General features: G+C 49.6%; 2 protein-coding genes across 4 annotated transcripts in view; one reads left to right on the plus strand and one right to left on the minus strand.

Moving 5' to 3' along the window:
• The first annotated feature begins 520 nt into the window (after positions 1 to 520).
• Positions 521 to 19,536, plus strand: MRAP (melanocortin 2 receptor accessory protein). Its single transcript, XM_057306670.1, has 3 exons — positions 521 to 626; positions 17,029 to 17,123; positions 19,498 to 19,536. Exons 1-3 carry the CDS (start codon positions 521 to 523, stop codon positions 19,534 to 19,536), a joined length of 240 nt encoding a protein of 79 aa, XP_057162653.1.
• A 1,599-nt stretch (positions 19,537 to 21,135) lies between these two features.
• Positions 21,136 to 22,879, minus strand: part of URB1 (URB1 ribosome biogenesis homolog) — a 67,241-nt gene continuing 65,497 nt past the window's right edge. For all 3 annotated transcript variants that reach the window (XM_026513602.4, XM_057306629.1, XM_044378121.3), the window contains one exon: positions 21,136 to 21,939. In XM_026513602.4, the coding sequence (XP_026369387.2) occupies positions 21,749 to 21,939 (191 nt within the window). In that variant the 3' untranslated portion in view covers positions 21,136 to 21,748. The remainder of the gene's footprint in view (positions 21,940 to 22,879) is intronic.

A 22,879-nucleotide genomic window follows, 5' to 3' on the forward strand; every position in this document is an offset into this window, starting at 1 on the left:
GAGAGAGGCTACAAGTTCAGGGCTGACATCGCTCAATTTCTGCCCTCCCATCGTAACTCTTACTCAGTGCTCGGCGGGTTGCTCAATAGCACCGGGCATTGCCTTCATGCAAGTCAAGGGCACTGCCAGCCTTTCAGTTTGGTTCTATTAATTTTTTAAGTAGTAAAGCAAAGAGCCAGTGTCCTTCCTAAGCCTTATTCGGCGTCTCGTCTTTCAAGGGGCCCAGGTACCCATTCTGCTGTCTTACGCGAGGGGCATCCTCGAGCTTCGCTGGAAAGCCTGGGCTCCTGCTTTGCAGCTCTGTTTGTTTTGGACTTTTACCAAGGAGCGGCGGGGTGGAAAGATCTGCGTGGGGGCTGAGATGTCAGGCACAGCCCCCTGGCCTTTCTCCCAACCAAACAGCTCCGATAAGTGGGCAGGCCTTGAGCCCGGAGACCTACAGACACACTTGGATGACTTTACAGAAATCAGTTGGCCCATCCCTCCGAGGGCTCGGACCAGCTCCGGATGCGCCGCGGACATGGCCAACCAGACCAACGCCTCCACCCCGTACGACAGCTACGAGGACTACCTGGACTACTTGGACCTCATTCCCGTGGATGAGAGGAAGCTGAAAGCCAACAAATGTGAGTTCTGTACGGGGGAGCCGGCCCGGCAGAGGCTGGGGGGTGGCCCAGAAGACAAACTCACCTCCTACTCCAACGGGTGTCAAAGATGAGCCCAAACTTGACCCGATACGCGGAGGCAGAAGTAAACAGGAGTAAAATGGTATCTGTTATCCTCTGTAACTGGCTTGAAACTAACCTCCGAAGAAACTCAGACACTTGGGGAGCAGAATATGCTTTTAAGATAGATTTCCTTATAGAGTTTGATTTGTCCGGGGTTCCGATAAGCTAGGGGGATTTCTTAGAGTTGTCCATTTCGCGTTCTCTCTTGCTCCATGCAGATCTGGAAGAGGTTATTGCGCCCACCCCTAAGATAAATGACTTCCTAATTTCTATGAAAATACCAACTGATTTTAATCTTCATGGTCTCAGGAAGGACCACGGGAACAAACCAACATCCTTTTGCTCATCTCTCTCTCAGTCTTTCTCTCTTGGGTAAGCTGGTACTATGTGAACGATCTTCTCTGATTATTCCAGCTACTCAGTCAAGAGAACAAGTTAGCTGAGGAAATGAGTATGAAAAACAAAACAAAACAAAATCAGAGTCCTGGTATTGGGGACCCATCTTCTGCTAGCCCCACATCTTGGGCTCCTTGGGTATTTCGTGTCCTACAATCACAAAATCTGTCAAAAAGTAAGTCACTAGAAGGAACAGGATGTTTTTACATGAAAAGCAAGAGAACCTGGTCACACACCAGCTCTACACTGAAATCTATTTGGATGTTATCGCTAATAAAGAGCAGATCCCTGGCAGAGCCCTTGGAGAAAGCCATCTAGAATGTCTTTTTAGGAAGGGTTCCTGTTTCCAGTTTCCCTTACACCTTGCAGAAGCCCAGGTACCCATCCGTGTTTGCTGAGGACTTATTGTGGCCCCAGCAAGGCGCCAAAGCTTTTGGGGGGGACGATAGGTTTGGTGTGTGTTTTCTGCTGCAAGGTATATACGCGTGAAATTAAAATGCGGATTTTTGCACATACATATAGGACTAGGGAGAAAGTGGCAGGGTTGAAATAAAAGCCCACTCATTCATATCGTCAGAGGTTCAGGACTTCAGGTTAGGTATAGATCTGGACAAAACGTAGATTTGGTTTTTTGTTTTCGTTATTTTGTGGTTTTGTTTTCAAAATGTAGACTTGTATTCAGGAAAGCCTTTTTTAAATTAACATGAATTAAGTGAAATTCTGTGTTGGCTTCAGACACTCCCATCCTTCTGTGCGCCAGACACCCCAGTTGGTCACCCCCTGGGCTCCAAAGCTCTCTCCCCTGTTTCGCGTGCAGATATTTTTTGCAACTTTAAAACCTTCGAATCTGCAGTCTCAGCCTCTGCCCCATGCCATCACCCACAAACAACTTCCAATTCTGGGAAAAGGGGCTGATGTTCTCTGAGCTGTGTGTGAGGTTTGAAAAAAATAAATGTTCTTTCTCGCACACGTGAACTAGAGATAAAAGTTATACGTAACTAACGAATCACTGAACGCTACATCAAAAACTAATGACGTACTATACAGTGGCTCACTGAACGTAACAAAACAATAAATTAAAAAAATTAAAAATAGGGGCGCCTGGGTGGCACAGCGGTTAAGCATCTGCCTTCGGCTCAGGGCGTGATCCCGGCGTTCTGGGATCGAGCCCCACATCAGGCTCCTCCGCTATGAGCCTGCTTCTTCCTCTCCCACTCCCCCTGCTTGTGTTCCCTCTCTCGCTGGCTGTCTCTATCGCTGTCGAATAAATAATTAAATCTTTTAAAAAAAAAATTAAAAATAAATAAATAAAGTCCATAGCATGGTGGGTATCCAAACAAGGGCAAATAAGAAACTCCTCCCCAAACTGCCCAGTGCTGTAAAGACCATCTCCCTGAGGACACTATTTCAGGGGGAGCCCAGTCTCTGGGTCCCCCCAGACACCCTAGATGTCAGGAGCCTTTGACACCCACAGAGAGAGCTACTCCTTCTAGCTTTCTCTATTTCTGGTGTATCTCAGTCCTTAGGCATTCTCTAAATTTAATTTCCACTTTCTCTGGAAAAGAAGTTTGGGGCTAGACAAAAATGCTCTGCCAGGCTGTTTATGTCCTGGGTGGGAAGTTGTCTAGCTTGTTCTAGAGGGCCAGCTGGGAGGCAGTGACACACTGATTAGAGGCCAGGCACGCGGACTCCCGAGCCGGCTGGAGCTCCCATCTGAGCTCTGTCACTTTACTAGCTCTGCGACGTTGGGCCAATCAGTACTAAGCCCAGGCCGGATTCAAGAGGAGGGAATTAGAACCCATCTTGCAATGAGAAAGGTGAATTGCTTTGCAGTTCAAAGCAGTCTTTAATTCACCACAAATACGAAAAATACAGCAGTTGGGAAAATAAAACAAGAAGGATAGCGAGGTAGAGCTGGGGCCCAATGAGGAATTGCACCCTTGACTAGGGTGGTGGGAGGAGGTCTCCCCACGGTGACCTGTGAGCAGGTGAGAGATCAAGCCTGGAGGATGGCTCTGGAAGGAGCTTTCCAGGCAGCGGGAGCACCAAGCACCAAGGCTCTGAGCCTGCCGTATTCTAGCCATTCAAACATGAAAACATTGATATTCAGAGTGTCCGGGTACGAAGTCAAGAAATTAGTATTACCATATGCCGCGGATGGGATGAAAATTGGATTCACCATTTTGGTGAGTTGTCAAGGGCCACAAAAGTTGAAGATGCTGAGAGGGCATAATCCAGGCATCCCTCTCCCAGTGAACACTTGTGCGCGTCCACAAGGATACGTGTATTTCAATGTCCACTGCAGCACTGTTTGTGATAGTCAGAAATTGGAAGTGACATCATATCCACAGGAGGCGGGATAAAGGAGTTACGATGGTATTACTATCGCCAGTAACACAGAGTGGTGATAATGCATGAACCAGATCTGCGTGTGTTGAGATGAGCAAATTGCTAAAGTATCATGAAGGTAAAAAGCAACGGGCAGAATTATGCGTCCTGCAGAATTAACTGATGTTCATTATTAATGATCATATTGATTAAAATGACATCTCCTTAAATTCAAATGAATTTGTTATAATTAATGATGCAGTTAATTTATGTTATAAATTTGTAAACACAAAAATACATATGTTCTTTGCTATGGGGGTGCTCACACACAAGAAAATATAATGGCATACATTAATTTTAGGATTGTGGCTTCCCTTGGAGGGGAAGGGCTGGGGGGATGGGGAGGGTTCCAAACTTATCTGTAATTGTTTCATATCCTTTTTTAAAAAAAGGATCTGAAGCAAATATTTGGTGGATACATATTCTGTATTTTTCTATATATTTAGAACATTTTATAATTCAAGTTTTTAAAATGTGTGTATTTATTTATTTTAGAGAGAGAGCACGTGTGTGCATGAGTGGGGGAGGGGCAGAGGGCGAGAGAGAATCTCAAGCAGACTCCCTGGCTGAGCATGGAGCCCCACACGGGGCTCGATCCCAGGATCCTGAGACCATGACCTGATTGGAAACCAAGAGTCGGATGCTTAATCCACTAAGCCACCCAGCCGTCCCTAAAATATATTTTTTAAAGGTTGATATGCTCTCTTAGTAAAAGATTCAGACAGGAAATGATTTCACTCTACTATTCAGAAACAGTCAGTGTTAGCATTTTGGTGCCTGGCTGACCAGGGTTTCTCTGTACCTTTACACCCCTATGCACACAGACACACATGCACACACACACACACACACCTGGGTGCACACACAAAAGGACTCCTAGTCCACATGCTGACTATATTAACCTCTGAGGGGAAACTGAGAACTCCCCTGAGTTACCTCTCTCCTCTCTGGGCCTGTCGGTGACTGTATCAGGCAGGGCCCAGCTGGTGGCAAGTGGTCATTCTCTCCCGTGGAGGGACAAGCTCAGCTGGGAGGGTGGGGACAAGGACCCTGAGCCTGCTGGAGGTGGGTGACAATAACTCCATGTTCTGGGCAGTTCGGCAGAATTGTAAACACTTAGTTCATTTTGACAGAGACCCTCTTTTTCTTAAACTGGGAGAGATATACATATATTTTGTTAAAGTGGCCTGAACTGACTAGACGTTACCTCCCCTAAGTGGAATGATACACTGTGTGACCTCTTGTGACTATTTGTCACACTTAGTCTTCAATGGGACAAGGATCCTCTTGAGAAGTGGGCCATTTTGCCAATTCACAGAGCCGTGTGGCAGAAAGAAATACATGGCAGGTAGCCAAGCCCACAAAAATGGCCTTGAGATTGCTCATCTCCTCACCTCAGAAACAGACCCTCACGGTGTGGTGACTCTATCCGTCAGAGTTCTCCAGAAAAACCACACCAGTAGGCCGTATGTTGACACGGACAAGAGGAGACTGATGATAGGGGTCGGTTGACGCAGTGATGGAGGCTGGCAAGTCCCGCCATCTGCCTTCTGAAAGCGGGAACCCAGAACGCCAGTGGTAATTCAGTCCAAGTCCAAAGGCCTTAGAACTCCAGGAGCCGATGGTTGAAGTCCCAGGGTCCAAAGGCCCAAGGACCTGTGTCCGAACACAGGCGAAGACAGATGTTCCCGTTCAAGGAGAAAGTGCAAACTTTGCCCTTCTTTTGCCTTTCGATTCCACTTGAGCCCCCAGTGGATTGGCCGATGCCCACCCACGCCGGTGAGGGCGGATCTCCTTACTCAGTCTACTGAATCAATGCTCATCATTTCTAGAAGCACCCTCACAGACACATCCAGGAATCATGTTTTACCAGCTGTGTGGGATCCCTGAGCTTAGTCAACTTGGAACATAAAATTAACCATCACGATATGTCAACCAAGCTGGTCACCAGAAGAGGACCATTAGTGGTGTGGAGGGAACATGGACTCCCCCAAGGTTGGGAACAGTAGCCCCAGCGGGACGTCCAGAGACCTGGTCACCAGAGTGATGGGTGGGCACAGAGGAACCGGCAGGGGAGCCCAGCGTGGGGCATCCACTCATTATTTTGTCAAAATGCTGTCATGTTTCCTCATAGCTCATCAGCCCAGCCTGGAAGAGTGTATCTTCAACACCACCTCTCCCCTTCTACCGGCTTCCCCCTTTTTGTCTAAAACACACCCGGACCTGCATCCCCACTGCCCTCTTGGACCATCAGCCAAAGCCTCTCCCACCTCTGGTTGCCGAACTTCTCAAAGTTGTGCCCACTTTCCCTTCTCTGGTCCCCTGCATCCACCATCATCTGAAACTGCCCCTTCAGAAAAATCAACCTGCAGGCTCACCTCCTTCGTCCCCCTGGTTTCTGTGTCTCTCCATCTTCTCCTCCATTTCTCTCAACCTCTTTCTTCTTTCCCTAGCTACATTCTCCTTAGGGTCACCAACCCCCCAGGTTTGCTCAGGACTGTTACATGGATGCATCCTGGGGAACTGAGGCGCCTCAGATGGTCATCTTAACTCCCCTCTTCCCCCTCCAGTCCCACGTACATAGGAATAAAGCTGCTACTATCCCAGATCATAGAAATCAGGAAAAGGCTCCTACTCTGAGAACACAGTTAATTACAACCCATCCAGGCGGAATTCCTTGACTAGTGCACAACCTGTGTAACTCTTCATGGCGTCCCTGCATGGGAGGGACTCCAGAAACAACCACATGCCCATTGCACTGTTCCCTGCCTTCGCCATCTCCAAAAAGTATAAGCTCCCTTTTCCTCTTGGTAGTTCCTCTGAAATTTGGTGTTGTCAATTTAGTTTTTCATCTGTCTCAACAAGCCCCACTTCCACACCATACCAGAAACACACCATACCTGTCCTACCTTCTTGCTTTTGCTCACAATTAATGCAACCAGCAAAATTTTGTAGCTATCCATGATAGGCCAGGCATTGCACTGGCAGCTGGAGACACAAATCCCAAAAGACTAAATCCCTATCCCTGATTTTTCTGAAGAATGATTTTATTTTATGACCATTATTATCTATTTTATGATGATGCTGTATTTCCACGTAGGTTACAGACATCACAACCTCCCTCCACCAAAACTCAGAAAATGGTAACAAGTAAGAATATAACACTGTGTCTAAGCATTTCAGTAACGATGTCTCAGTGTCATCTAACACTCTGCCTACATTCGACTTTTCCTATTTCCAGTAAGGTGGCAGATACGGATCCTTAATAAGCTGTTATGTGATTCATGGTGTTAGGCTGGACATTTGCAGACGTTGCCGGCAGAGCGCAGAGAGGGAAGACGCAGGGAAGGCTTCACAGGGAACGTGGGCTAAACTGAGTCCGGAGGCCCACAGGGACTCCGCCTGATCAACAGAGGGCCAGCATGGGGGGGAAACGGGTTACACTCGATCCCAGGCAGGAGCTGCTTCCGGGAAGCGTGACATGGAGGGTGTTTGGGGGAAGAGTGACATGGGGGCCAGATTCTTGCCGGTCAGCCTTGGAGGATTCATGGGAGCTGCAGGGAGTCATTTAAAATTGTAAGCAGAGAAGAGACAAGGTCCAATTTGCTTGCCAAGAATATCCCTCTGGCGAATCTATAAATTTGAGGTTTGAGTGGGTGGTAAGTGACACCGAGGCAGGAAACAGCCACATGCTGGGCCTGGAAACACACAGTTGCCAAGCTCTCTACCCTCAGGAGTTCACAGTCTGGGAAGGAGGGGCCAGCATAAACAAATGAGCATGTTTGGTGTTGCAGCCATGGGAATAAAAGTGTGTGGGGGGTCCTGGGGCACAGAGAAGCCAAGTGATTTTCCCCAGGTCACCCAGTAAAATATTTGCAGAGCTGGGACTTCAATTCCAGGCTCTGATCCCTGAGGACTCTTTCCAGGACACTTGACATGTTTAGTGGGCAGAGTCTGACCGGACGGGATGAATGGCAGAGCAGGAACCTTCCTCTGTCTTGCTCCCTCTGTCTGCAGCTCCCGAGTAGCGCCTGGCGCCGTCTCTGCACAATGAATAGATAAACGGATGTGAGGTAGGCAGCTCTTGCACAGCCCGTTAATTTTCACGATGGCTATCTGTGTCAGTTACCGATTTATTGCCTTCAAAATATGCTCCGTGACAAACGACTCCTTTGAAGTGAGCGAGAGTTCAGCTTTCTCAGGACAGGGCTCTGGGCGCTGCGGGCACTGTAGGAGGGCTGGGCTGGGGGTCGGCAGGGGGCGTGTGAGGACATGTGGGACAGTCTGTCACCAGCCCAGAATGCAGTCCCTCTGAGAACTTGTGGTCTCACGTGGCAATAACCTCTCTGCAGCCATCTCGACCTGGGACCTGAAGCCCCCAGGCATTCTGTGGCCCACAGGGGGCAGGAGTCGCAAGCCCCTGACAGGGGGACCCCCTACAAGCTGTTGGTCGTTTGCACCCCACTCTAGAGGGTTGTCTATGGTTTTTTCAGCAGCTCTAGACTAGCTCAGGCCTGGCTGAACCAGCCAACATCTCTGCTATCCAATGGCCAAACCACATCTCCATGGAGGTCTGAATCTCTCCCAACTGTGTCCTTCCTTGGTGTGATGCGCTGGACTGTGTCCCCCCCCCTCCCCAATTCCTATATTGAAGTCCTAACCTCCAGTACTTAAGCATGGGACTGTATTTGGAGAAGGGGTCTTTAAAGAGGTGATTAAGTTATACTGAGGTCATAAGGGTGAGTCCCAATCCAGTATGACCAGTGTGCTTAGAGGAGGAGATTAGGACACAGACACATACAGAGGGAAGACCACGTGAGGCCACAGGGAGAGGACAGCCATCTACAAGCCAAGGAGAGAGGCCTCAGGAAGAACCAACCCTGTGGAAACCTTGATCTTGGACTTCCAGCCTCCAGAATTGTGAGAAAATAAATTTCCGCTCTTTAAGCCACTGTCTTCATCTCTTCAGGCTGATAGAACAAAATACCATAGACTGGGTGGCTTATAAACGACAAAAATTGGGCGCCTGGGTGGCTCAGGCGGTGAAGTGTCTGCCTTTGGCTCAGGTCATGATCCCAGGGTGCCGGGATCGAGCCCCACGTCAAGCTCCCTGCTCAGCGGGGAGCCTGCTTCTCCCTCTCCCTCTGCCGCTCTGCCTGCTTGTGCTCTCTCTCTCTCTCTCTGTCAAATAAATAAAGTCTTTAAAAATAATAAATAAAATAAACAAAAAAAGTGTATTTCTCACAGCTGTGCAGGCTGGGAAGTCTAACGTGAAGGTGTGAGCACGGGGGCGGTTGGCTGAGGGGCCTTCTCCGGCTTCGGAGCTGCGACCTTCTTGCTGCGTCCTCACAGGGGGAGAGAGGGGGGAGCTCTCTGGAGCCGCCCTTATAAAGGCCTTCGGCTCATTCACGGGGGCTCCACCCTATGACTTCAGCAGCTCCCAGAGGCCCCATGGCCGGATACCATCCCACTGGGCATTAGGACTGGACAGATGAATTGAAGGGAGCACGAAGGTTCTGACGTAGTGCAGCCTGAGCGAAGGAGCACACCTGGGTCCCCTCCCTCAGCCCCAGGGCACCTCATGACGTTTCCTTATATCTTGTAGCTACTCTTTTATCCTAGTGGATACGTTTTCATCAGTCAATAATTAGACTTCCTGTTTGCACTCCTGTGTGATCTGGAGCAGGCCTCATGCTTACTCTTAAATTAAAAAAAAAAAAAATGTCTACCAGTCAGTCTCGTTAGCAAAAGCGAATGTCTAATCCTGTGAGATAAATTTCAAAAATGTTTAAAAACAAACCACCTTCGGGGCACCTGGGGGGGCTCAGACGGTGAAGCGGCTGCCTTCAGCTCAGGTCATGATCCCGGGGTCCTGGGATCGAGCCCCGCGTCGGGCTCCCTGCTCAGCCGGGAGTCTGCTTCTCCCTCTCCCTCTGCCCCTCCCCCTGCTCCTGCGCCCTCTCAAATAAATAAATAAAATCTTTAAAAAAATAAAATAAAGACAAACCACCTTCAAAGTTCATTCAAAGTGAGCACTCGCTCTCTCCCTGGCTCAGGACTGGGGTGCTCCCTCCTTCCTCGCTCTGCCGGCTCCTTTCTCCCAGGCCACCCGCCCCATCCCGGTTTGGGGGCACCTCTTCGCTGGAACACCAGGGATGGAATGAGGGGAGGGGCAGGGAGGACGGCCGCGTTTGTCAGAGAGGAGGGCGGCCAGGACGGCAGCAGACACCTGCCCAGGTGGCCACGGAGGGCGAAGACACTGTCCATGTGCCCCAGCAGTGTCCGCTACCAGGGGGCCTGCTGCCTGACCCCAGAACTCGGCTCCTGTCGATCTCGCCTGGCCTCCTCACATCAGCACCGGGCAACGGGGCTCCTCTGTGGGTTCTCTGAGATGGCGGTCACCCGCTCAGATGACCTGTCTGTGGGAAAGTGACTTTCCTCCCTGGCTGTGGTTACTTCTTGGCTAAACTCTTGCACTGGCCTCTTCCCTGGCTGCCCTGCCCCCAGCTTGGACTGGCTCTGGTCTAGGCGGGGGTGTCCTCTTCCCCGGGGGCAGCAAGTCAAGCCGGCTCCTTCTCTTCTGGCGGGAGCTTTGTGGGATCCCCCACCAGAGGGGATGCTCCTTCCACTCTGCTGATGCTGATTGCCCAGCCTCTCGCTTTCAGGATTTTCTAGAGCACTCCTCAGACTCCAGTCTGCTGTGTCCCACTAACCGCAGAGGACACGTGCAGAGCGCCCTCGAGTGGCCCTTTGCCGCTCCAGAGGAGGGCAGGGAGCCAACTACCCTCTCACACATACAGTGAAGGCCGTGGGAGACTATCTACCGTCTCTAAAGAAAATCCCTTGGAGGGAAGTGTCCCCCAAACCAGATTTTAAGTAGTCAACACCTATCTTAGTCTACTCAGGCTGCTGTAACAAAATATCATAGACGGGGAGCTTCAGACATTCATTTCTCACATTTCTAGAGCCTGTAAGTCCTAGATCAAGGGGCCAGCAGATTTGCTGTCTGGTGAGGACTTGTTTCCTGCTATGTGGACAGCCACTTTCTTGCTATGCGCTCACAGGGACTTTCTTCCAGGCCTGTGAAGAGAGAGCCTGGGGGGAGACGCAGCAGGAGGTGGGGGGGGGGAGAGGGAAGTAAGGAGTGGGGGAAAGAGAGGGAAAGGCAGAGAGGGAGAGGGAGAGAGAGTTTCTTCCTTATCTTAGAAGGACACTAATCCCATCATGGGGCCCCACCCCTGTGATCTCTTCCAAACCTAATTACCACTCAAGTCCACACTAATCAGTGTGGAGATTAGGGCTTCTGCATTGGGAGGCCAGGGGGAGCTATTTCTGCAGAGGCCACTATGGTCATCTGTCTCCCCTGGAGATTTCAAATAGGATCTGGCTGTACACGTTTTTGTTTTTTTTAAAGATTTTATTTATTTATTTGAGAGAGAGAACACAGGGTGGGGGAGCAGAAGGAGAGAGAAGGAGAGAGAGGGAGAGAGAAGCAGACTCCCCACTGAGCAGGAAGCCTGACTTGGGGCTCGATCCCAGGACCTGGAGATCATGACCTGAGCCGAAGGTGCTTAACCCACTGAGCCACCCAGGCGCCCCTGGCTATATGCTATTTTGTACTTCGCTTTTATTGACTTGACAATATTTTGCTTTCTTGTGTTGTTAAATATTCTTTCACAAAAATCTTGTAAATAACAGCATGGTGTTCTAGAAACTTGCATTTTTGAACATACGGAACGCTTCCCGGATTTTGCTAGTACAAGCAGTGGACTTGGGGAGAAAAAAGCTTCTGTTGCGTATCAAATAAAGATAATCTTGCCTACTTTTGTCCACAGTATTTGAATTCAAAGAAATTTACTAAAAAACAAACAGGGGCACCTGGGTGGCTCAGTCAGTGAAGCATCTGCCTTCGGCTCAGGTCATGATCTCAGGGTCCTGGGATCGAGCCCTGCGTCAGGCTCCTCGCTCAGCAGTGAGTCTGTTTCTCCCTCTCCCCCTGTGCTCTCTCTCTTACTATCTAGTAAATAAGTAAAATCTTTAAAAAGAACAAACAACCCCCCCCCAAATGCAAAAACAGAAATCTCCACCATCCACACCCTGTGCTACTGTTATCACTGTGTCATTTTTGTTTTCTGTAATGATCAGCAAAAGGCAGTGTCGGGTGGTCTCGGGGATGCTCTGTTACCTGGCTTTGAAGGTCAGGTAAGCATGAGGCCAGAGGGGGACGGACAGAGGTCACACTGCAGAAAGCAGGTGAGCTTCTCTGCTGACAAATGCACCTTTCTCTCCTCCCCAGTTCCTCTGGGTTGGATTTCGGACTCAGTCGAACAGATCAGAGAGATTCACCTCCCAGTTCAGGGCAGAGGTACACACCAAAGGTAGAAAGATGCTGGGAATGGAGCCAGGAGCCAGGGATGCTTTAAGGTAAGACAAAGGCAAAGCTTCTGGAAGGTCACCTGGGGTGGCTGGTTGAAATGTGGAAGACCAGGCTGGGTTCGACTCTTGTGACAACTAGAGAAGGAGGAAAACAGAAGGAAAAATAGCCAGGCTCGTGCGTTCACCTAACAAGCAGGAGGGATTTTAAGATTTTTGTGTTCATGCTCATACCCTGGAATTTATTCCATCATGGAGGGACAGATCATTGGAAACATCCAGGGACTGATACACATGTTTTGTGGAGCACTCAGTGCTGACTCGAAGGTTCTGGGTTGCTCTTTCCCAGGGCTGGCTTGAAATCTGGTGTGACTTTGTTGCAGGGACTTCACAAAGATTTTTTACCCTTGTGATTTTCAGATGTGATTTCTGTTTCAGGGAAAGGTTAAGAATCTCCCTAACACTGTCAAAAAGGTGGGAAAATGCAAATCTGTTTCCTGAGGCTCTGCCTGAACGAATTATGTGATTGCTTTTCTATCTGCCCCCTTTCCAGAGGCTAAGCTTAGGGGAACACAGTCCCATATACCAATGTTACAGCAGCAATACATATTATTCTAAGGCAAAGAATCTCTAGCTACAGCTCTGATGCTCCCTTGCAGGTGGACTGATTTCCTTTGGGTAGTGCCTGGCTTTCAAGCTGTATTATTTTTTTTCTCAGGTCAATATGTCTTCTTCCTTTAATCATGGCTTAGGAAAAATTTGTCATAGCCTATGTCGACTTCACTGATGTACTGGCTCTGGCAGCTTCAATAATAAGGCGGTCTGTTCCTCTGCTGCTCCCACAGCTGGGCGAGGAAGAACAGAAACACACCGCTCACCCATCTCTTCTAACACAAGGCAGAGAACTCAGTGAAAAGATTGAGCGAAAGACTACATGTAACTCTTTTCTCGCATGAGAGCAATCAATTTCATGTTACAACTTTAACCAAGATTTCTAAGTCTTCAGCAAACGGTCAGCCCTATGGATAGGACATTGGCGGTGAAAGTGATTTTTAAAAAAGATATGAGACTGTTTACCTCGGAACAAATTTCCCCTTGAGGTAGCCCCAGCTAGAGGTGCTACATGTGAATGATTCCATTATTGCTCAGAACTGCTTGGCTGGGACTCTTCTTTTGGAACTGACTTTGGTAGTGACAGCATATTCTATGGGACATCTACAGTGATAAACTACGTATCTCTTTCGAGGGTGGATTTGCTTTTGGTGAAATAGTTAAGCATCACCCATAAACCAATCAGGTGAATGGAAGGGATGACTGAGCTGATTGGTACTGCCCGGGTGTTGAAAATAAAATATGATTTTACAAAGTAGCAAAAATGGTGTGTGCATATGTGTGTGTGTGTCCTTGGTGGTAATTCCAAAAGAATTTATAAATGTTTATGAATCTTTGGTAAATGTTCATAAATGCCTAATCAAGATATGTATTTTAGGAAAATTTCTATGACTATGATAGAGGATGATTATTGTGAAAGTCAGCATGCATTTGGTTTTGTGAGTTTCGGTACCCTAATTTAAAAAGTCAGCTCTTTTTACTGATTCGGTGAAGAAGATTGGTTACAGTTAGCAGAGTACCAGATGAAAGAGAGGTTGGTTTCTCTCTCACACAGAAGTCTGCAAGACCTGGGGCTGGGTCTGCTCCCTGAACTCCTCAGAAGCCAGCTTCCTTTCAGCTACTTCCTCTGCCAACCCCCCGGACATGTCCTTCAACCTCACGCTCCAAACCTTGCTCCAGCCATCACATCCACGTTCCCACCAGCAAAACGGAATACGGAAATACGAAGGGACACAAGGTTATTAGAAATCTAGCAGTCTCTGCAGGGGGATTCCTAATAGCTGTCCCGTTAAGAGCCCCACTCACATCTCATTGGCCAGAACCTTGTCACATGACCATATCTAGCTGAAGGGGAGTCTGGGAAATGTAGTCTTTATCCCAGGCAGCAAAAGTCAGGCTTCTATTACTATGAAAGCACCTGTGAGCAAACATTACGATTCACAACGAGCAGTCTATACCACAATTACCTGTACTCATATCTCACATTTCAGTGGAGCTTGAAGGACACAGTGATACCACTTGCCCAATACCCTCTTAACAGAAAAAATAATTTTAGTTCTATTTATATATCATTTCATAACCATTAAACAAGGAACTGTGCCATGTGCATTATATCTACATACTATTTTATTTAATCCACCTAGCAGTCTATCTAATACATACCATCATCCCCTTTTAACCAATTTAGAGATGTAAAAATCTCAGATTGCCGGAGATCCCATGGCTAGAAAATGGCCAAGTCAGAATTTGAATTCAACACCACCTAGGTGGTGAGCCTAGGCCCTTAACCTGGTTGTTGTTCCCCAAGAAGGGAAAAATCTTGGAATTAATCTCCTATCAGGACTCTGGGACCCAAATGTTAGTAGCATTTGGAGGAAGGCTAAAACAGGTTTAGCAGTTCACAAAATTGAACAAAACTGAGGGCCTGGTATGAGTAGGGAGTATTTGGGTCAGATTAATTTCTCAGCTCCAAGGTAGCATGAGAAATCCCCCAGTGTGAACCCCACCATGCCATCAGAGCCTCTTCTTGCCAATCGATTGTGGATGCCTAACTCCCCTCATTCTGCCAGTGTGGACCTGGAAAGGAACGAAGGAAGGAAGGGAGGGAAGAGGGGAGAAGAGAAAAAGGAAGTAAATGAGGAAGGGGAGGGGAAAGGAAGGAAGGAGAGGGGAAGAGGAGGGGGATGGGAGGGTAGGAAGTAGAGGCAGAGGAGAGGAAAGTTCTCCACAGCTGGACCAGTTTCCTTGTCAAGCCAGCCTGGTGCTCCTTGTTGTAAAAACAAGCCCAGGGATGTTAAACATTTCCAGCACTGGGGAATGACATCTTTTGCCATGGAACGAAATGTTCTCTCCAAACACTTAGACTGAGTCTTCAATAGGAAGAGGAAAAAGAACCCTATGTCTTTTTGGCCATCTTTTACAACAGAACATAAGGAAAGAGAATTTAGTACAAGAAATGGCCAGTGGCTACTCATCGCCTTTTTGGTCCGAAAACAATTCAAATTTCAGTTCTCTGGAGACACTGTGTTCTGTGAAAGGTGTTGCTTCATTTCTCGCTCAGTATGTGGGGATAATTGACCAAGGGCTAAGCAGACACATGTGAGCCCAGGGGAAGGGGCGGGGGCGTCTCAGCTGCTGAACTTCTGAAGCTGTTTTCTTAGAGGTGCTGACAGAGCCTCTCTGGGTGCCGAAGATCTCAAACCCTGTATGACTTTTATGAACAGGGAGAGCAGTGGTGTCTGCCTCAATCTAACACATCCTTACAGAATAAAACCAAAACTTCTGAAAGCATTTATATTCCCACTTCTAGGGTTATAAGACGCATTGTGACCGGCCGGTGGAACCGAAGCAGGTGTTCTAGAATAATGGGTGGTGAGCAGTCAGGGAATGCGGAGAACTTCAGAGGCTCCTTGCCAGGACAGATGTAACGACCTCATTCCCTATTTCCCAGGAGCCCATACACCCCCTAAAAGTGGTCAGCGTTCTGGGGCACCACCATCCGTTTCTCAGCTCTGTGACAGGGAGGAGAGAGGATGTGGGAGCCAGCCTGGGGGTCTTTGTTGTCCTTGTCTTTCTGGAGCGTGGAGGCCAAGTTGCTGATGCTTCATTACAAGGTAGTGGGGACTCTGATTTCTTCAGCAAGCACTCCTTCTCTTCCTTGTAACTGTTTGTGGTGCTGTCAAGGTCTAAGATGAACTCTCACTGGCCTTCAGTTTCTCTTTCCCCCCGTCTCGGGTCATGGAGAGTAGAGGTGGCACCCTTTACTCAAGTGCCATTATTTACCCCCAAGGCCTTCACTTCCGGCTCTATGCAGATGACGCACAAATCTCTAACACCTCATTCATTCATTCATTCATTCATTCATTCAATTTGTTGGTGTCCTCATTTGCTTACCCATTCATAAACCTCTTTTTGTTTAACGGAACAAGACACAAGGCCGGGCAGGCTTATCCCCGGAAGTAGGAAGTACTACGGGAGCGCAGAGGAGGATGTGGGGGGGAGCGTGCAGGACAGACATGGCAGCCATTTCCGCTGGGCTGGTGTGCCCCCGCTCAATCCTTCACAGCCCCTGGCGGCACCTGGCTTGAGTGGGAGCTTAAGAAATTCCTGTGGGGTAATCACCCTTCAGTAGCCTCCTTTGCTCACACACGTAGGTGCCTAGCACGTCCCGCTGGGGGCTTCTGGGCTCGGGGGCATGAGTGTGTCTGGGATAAGATAGCCGCACACACTAATTACAAGCCTGGTGCGCTGTGCCCATAGCCATCGTTGACCACCAAGAAATACCACGGTATTGCAACAGTGGCTTGCAACTTGCAGAATGTTCCTGATCTGGAGCCGGGGGTGGGGGGGAACAGCACCTCCTGGCCTGCCAGGTTCTACCCAGGGCCCCAAAGAGACTAACGATGATTTTTAGTTTCCCTGCCCCTTCAGCCTCTGGCCACGAATACAGGGCTGGCTGCACAGGTGATCTCTCCTGTCACTGCTCCCCCAGCTGGGCGCGTGTCCCTGAAAGAAAGGGGTCAGGGAGGCCTCGGTTAAAAACTCTGCCTTGCCCTCCACGGGAACGTTCCAGCACCCTAGTCTAGCCCACCTCCTCCTAAATCTCTCAGTCTTGGGGTCTCTGAGTCTGCCCCTGATGGAGCAGTTGCCAAAGACCCCTGCTACCCTCACAGGGGAGGGGAGGTTGGCTCTCACACAAGCTGCCCACAGCCCTTCTCCCTCTGAAGAAGGGGAAGGAGGGGAGCAGCAGCTGAAAAAGGCAAATCCATGGGGTGCCAACCAATTTCATCCACTGTTTTTTTTCCCTCAGCAATCCCCCTAACTGACCCTGCCGCTAGTTGCTCTGGGGAAAAGTCCCTTCCCTGCTGCCCTGGTCCTTCCCCAGGTTATTGTTGGTGGAAAACTCTTCCCACTGGTCGCTGCTGAGAGGCTGGAAGAGGGGAGAACGCCTCTCTTCAGGGCCCTATTTCCCCTGGCCGCGGGCTTCTGTGGCATCACGCTGACATTGAGATGCACCCCCCCCCCCCCACAGATTTGATTGTCATCACCTTCTGGGTGAGCCTGGCATTCTTCGTCATGCTTCTCTTCCTCATCCTGCTCTACATGTCCTGGTCAGGCTCCTCACAGGTGAGGTGAGTACGCAGGGTGCCGACGCAGGTAAGTCACGGGGAGAAACAGCGAGTGACCGCAGGCACACGCCGTGGAATATTATTCAGTTACAAAAAGGAATGAATCCCCAATTCCCGCTCTGACACAGATGCATTTCCAAGACGCTGTGCTAAGTGAAAGACGCTAGACACAAAAGGCCCCGTATTGTCGGATTCCACGGATAGGAAATATCTAGAATAAATAAAACTCTAGAGAGACAGAAAGCAGATTAGTGCTTGCTAATGGGGCCAGGACTTGTTCAGATGACAAAAATATTCTAAAGCAGATTGTGTTGATGGTTGCACGACTTTGTGAATATATTGAAGATCTTTGAATTTTCCATTTTAAACGGGTGAACTTTGCTGTGTATAAAATACATCTCAATTAAGCTCTTAGAGAAAATAAATCCAAAATGACGCCACATGGCAGTTAGGTCTTGCCAAACGACTCACCAGGAAAAGGGGACCCAAACGTAGGCATCAATGACCACCATCTGTTATTGAATACCTACTGTGTGCCTTAGTAGCTAAACTGGCGGTAAAATCTAGGAGCTCCAAGCAGTAATTAGCTAGTAATTAACCTAGCTCATTAGAGGTTAATTCTCCTGTGCTAGACAATTGGCCCACCACATCCAATCCCCTCCCTCTAGCTTAATCTGCCCCCCCCCCAACAGCTACTGCTGTCCTAAAGACTGTCCTAGATGGGAACCCTAGACTACCTTTCTCTCTGCCTTAGCTGATGGGACCAGAGGTGGGCAACTGACCCAAGAGGGCCTGCCCAGCGCTGGCCAAAGCCCCTTGAACCACGTGACCTGACAGAAATGCTGGGGCCAGGTAGCGCTGAGTGGTGCAGGAGGAAGACTGGGGCTGGATGCCATCAGGGACCAAGCAGTTTTGGGGAGTGGAAACCACGAGTCAGCATAGGAAGCTGGCAGCAGAGAGTGGAGCAGAGCTGTTCTGGGAAGACCTGCACAGCTGCGCGCGCCCAGATCTATCTCAAGGGGGCTCTGTCTCCCTGCTTCCACCCTGCCCTGCCCACAGTGGCTCCCAAGTCACTTCTGGTTCCCTTTGGGCACCCGGGGAGTCAGGGGCCAGCTTTTGAGCAATGAAGAAATCCATTCTTTTTTTCTAGTCTTAAGAACTCACATTGAATTTAAGCAGATTTATATCCCAAGAGGCATCTGGGGGTAAACGAACGCACTCTTCTGAGGGGACTTGTAGCCAGTCCTGTGCTGGTGACAGTTCGCAAGAACGGTCGGTTACCCTCCCGGGGGAAAGCTCCCAGGTCCGGTGGGCACACAGGGGGCCGTGGCTGAGTTGTCTTGCATGCCTTTCAGGGCTACCATTTTACAGGGCAAATGGAAGATGCTGTTTGCCCTGACACCAAAGAAAGCACTCTCCAGACATTTTAACGGGCGTGGGATGCTCAGGGGAGCCAAATGGTCTTACTGTAGGATTTGGGAAGGAGATGCTGAGTTGCTCCCTGAGGTGTTGCTCTTTCTATGCTTAAAAATAAAAAAACTATGCTAGCATCATCTGAAAGGAGGGCTCTGCTCTATTGGGCTCCCTTCCTGATCCTCTTCATTCATGTTAGAATTATAACGAGTTGAAACGAGTTCTGAGACTAGTTCTCTACCAATCCATCACCTCGTTATCCTGATGACAGCTAAGAGGCAATGTTGGTCCCACTTCACCGATGAAATGGAAGGCAGGCGGGACGTGGTGGGCCGGCTCACGCCAGGCGGCTGTGCCCACTGCCCCCGGCACCTCACGCTCAGGAGAGGCGTCCAGAGTACGGGTTTCTAGCTAAGATACAAGCTTGGCTGGAGGCACAGATATAGGAGCTAAATACTCAAACAGGTGGATGGATGGAAGGTCACCTTGCCTGCTCCCCATCATACATGGACGTGAGGGAGAAGTGACCTTGGAGGGAATGACCGAGAGTCAAGGTCACCATCAAGCATTTCTCCACAGTGGTGACCTTTGTAAGCTGGGCTGACCCTCCCCCAGGGTCTGCTCCCTTAGCCGAGGTGCTCTTACCCTGTGATGCCTTCTCTGTGGGTTTTGGGCAGGCAGGACAGTGCAACAGGAAAGCATCCGGTGGGTTCTCTGGCCAGCTTTGATGCCTGCTTCCCATCTGCTCTGTCTGCAGGAACAACGCCCAGCACCACCCACCAAGCCCCTCGAGTCACAGCCTCCCCCTCTCCCTCTGCATCCGGAGACACCCCACAGGCTCCTCTGAGCTTGGGAAGAGAACCGGGCAGCAGAGCACGCAGCCCTGAGCAGCGGCTGCGGCCACGAGCCCCTCCATCCTTGCCCCAATCTGCCCCCCAGACCATCTTGCTCTCCTCCAGGAACTGGCCTCGGATGACGACCCCCACCGCATCAGCTGACATCAGGAACAGGCGGGGCAAGCCTCCCCCTGGAGACAGAACCTCTCTGAGCACACTGGTGAACTCAAACCGACCTGGACACACAAGTGCCTTGGCAAAGCCTGCTTACGTGCAGCAGGAAGGGCACCTAGGCCAAGCTGTACTCCAAGAGGGGCACGAGTATGCATTATCCAGGGCGTGCGGTACCCCCAGCACAGGGAAGCAGCCCTCGATGGTACTGATTTCCAGTGCATTTTACCTGCAGACTTACTTCTTATGTTCACTTTGGGAAGGGTAGAAAATAAAACATACATGAATTAATTTTCAAAAATATTTGCTTACTAATCTTTACTGGACCACTTCTTAGCTTCAACTATTACTGCTGAAATATAGTTGGTTTTTTTTTTTTAAGATTTATTTGAGAGAAAGAGACAGAGCATGTGCATGTGTGGTGGAGAGGGCAGAGAGAGAGGGAGACAAGTAGACTCCCCGCTGAGTGGGGAGCCCCATCTCAGGGTTCCATCCCAGGACTGAAACCAAGTCTGACGCTTCACTGACTGAGCCACCCAGGCACCCCATATTGCTGTAATATTTATCAACCCTGAGTTCTAGGTGGATCTGAACCTTCTTTAGGACACCCAGGGAGGGCCTGTGACGTTCCTACCCATCCTCCACTGTCACCCGCTGTTACCAAGACAGGGCAGTGCAGGCCCTCCTAGCCCCACTGACTGCGGTCAAGGGACCCAACTCACACTTCCGACCTCCCCAAAGCCTTCAAAAGACAGAGCCCAAGGGGAGAGGGTCTGCACTGGAATGCTGTCACAGGACTTCTCTGAGCTGGCAGGATGGGTCCCATCTGGCTGATGTTATGGAACCTCTGGTCTGAGTCCTCTGAAGGGTCTAGTCCTCTAGCGCCCAAAAGCCTGGCCCTGGCAGAGAGAGCCTGGAAGTACAAAGCCCACAGAACCCATCCCACCCCAGGTGGACTGACAAATCCCCCAAATGGGGGTAGGCTCGGCCTCACCTGACTCAGGGGCGGTGGGTTAGAAAGGGAGACGAGGCAAGGGAGACTGAAGAGCTTCAGAGACTCAGAAAAAGGGCGAGAAAGAACACGTGGACTTTCCTACTTGAATCTAAACGCAAAATTCTGATTTAGGAATGGTCTCAAAACACACTGTGTTGCAGGTGTTTGGGGTAGGGGGGAGGTGAGGCAGCCACTCCCTGCTTTCTAGACAATAAGCCCATATGTGGTAAGGGGACTGGAGACAGACAAGCATTCCTCTTATTCTGGTTAAAAATCCTAAATCATGAAAAAACACCAGAACCGAGTCTAAGGAACACTGCAGGAATAGAAAAGTGTCCCCGACGGACAGGGAAGGCCGCTGTGAGGTCCTGTGACGATGGCCAAGCAGTGCCCCCCTCCCCCACCCGGGGCCACGCCGTGCGGGAGGGACGTGGGCACATGAGGAGCTCTACGTGCACAGGCCAGCGTTCTCCTGAGGTTTGTCAGCTGCGGCACCAATGAACACAGGAACCTTAAAAGTCAAATCCTGACCTCTAAAATGCAGGTTTCTGTGAAATAAAATGGTCTGTTAATACCCATTAAGCAAAACACAAAAGCCTAACAAAAATAGACATTTATTAACAAGTTATAAAATCCCAAACTCCCTCTTTGAGACAATTAAAAAAAAATACAGGCTTTCTTTTTCCAAAGCAGAGGTCAAATCAATTTTATACTGTAAGGATTCAGGGTAACACCCTTTTACTTATGAAAATAATTAAAACTGGCAGGAGCTCATTCACTCAAAAAGTTATAGAAAGCTTTGTAAGACTTCTCATGGAAAGAAAAGCTGAAACATCTCTCTTTACACTCTTTTATCTGATGTCTTATATTCTCGGACAGCTTGGCTTTCACATGCACAAATCCCTTAAGCGCTCAGAAGGGTCACCTCAACTTGAGGTGTACTCTCTGAAGAGCGGCGAGGCCGAGGGGAAGGGTCTTACTACCTATGTGAACACCGAACGGGCTTGCAGCCCAGGAGGCCCCACGCCCACTACAGCTCTGACCACGCTGTGCCCACAGTCCCTTGAGCGTCGTCCTTATTGGTGAATTAAATAAGCCAACTTTGCTTGTCAGGAAACAGAGTTAACACAGACAGAACTTGTCATTATATAAGGCTTGCATGGAAACCCTTGACTCAACCAAACTTCTAGAACCTGGTGCCAGAAGGCGTCAGATGGCAGGGCGTCCAGCGTCAGGGACCGAGGCGGCAATGTCCTTGCAGAGGATGACGATGGCCTCATCACTCAGCGTGTCCTCTGTGGCATCGCAGATCATCTGCACATGGGTTAAGAGGGTGTCCGGCCGCTGAGCCCCCAGCCAGACGTCCTTAATGTACAGGGACACCAGGAACGCTGCAGTGGCTGGGGAAGAGATAGACAATATCATTAGGACACAAAGCTACTTTGTTGGAAAACCAGTCACCCCCACTCCCTACGCCTGGGGACACAGAGCTTTGCTCAGTGCCCAAATGAACTGTAGCAAAAGGAGGGAGCATGTGTCCCAGACACATTAATTTGGCCTTTAACTTCGGTGTTAATCTTTTTTTATTTTTAAATTTATCTTTTTGGGGTGCCTGGGTGTCTCAGTTGTTAAGCATCTGCCTTCGTCTCAGGGCATGATCCCAGGGTCTTGGGACTGAGCCCCGCATCAGGCTCCCTGCTCCGCTGGGAAACCTGCTTCTTCCTCTCCCACTCCCCCTGCTTGTGTTCCCTTCTCTCTCGCTGGCTGTCTCTGTCAAATAAATAAAATCTTTAAAAAAAAATTATCTTTTTATTTGGTCAATGTGTGTGGAATGTAAAGAAAGCTACGACAAGCCAAGTTTCTTCTTGGTTCTGACCACCCGTGCTGAGAGCCAGAATTGAGGTCTGTGAAGAGGTTCCAAGATCACTTCACATCATTTCCTCAATGGCATGGGGGAGGTGACAGGGTTTCCCAGGCCCAGACTCAACTTCCCCACAGCAGCCAGATGAGAGAAGAGGTCACCCACCGCCCAGGGGAGCTCACCTGCCCAGGCTGCTGGCCATCCCCCCTTCCTGCTCCCCTTCCATCCCTGGAGGTGGAGGAGGCCACACGCACATGGTCACAGCCCCCCTCTGCTCTCTTACAGCCTTTTAAATTAAGCCTTTGCTGCTCGTTCGTTCTTCTTTCCTGCATGTAAGCCTTCACTGAGCACCTGCTAAATGCCAAGCGCGTGATGGCGTGCGTGCATGCGTGCGTGCCTGCGCATATATATGCAAGTCCACACGGGCACGCGCACCTGCAGCCACGCGGACGTCCGAACGCGGAGACGGAACCCTTCAC

The sequence above is a fragment of the Ursus arctos genome, unplaced genomic scaffold (genome assembly GCF_023065955.2).
Source record: "Ursus arctos isolate Adak ecotype North America unplaced genomic scaffold, UrsArc2.0 scaffold_4, whole genome shotgun sequence".
Taxonomy (NCBI): domain Eukaryota; kingdom Metazoa; phylum Chordata; class Mammalia; order Carnivora; family Ursidae; genus Ursus; species Ursus arctos.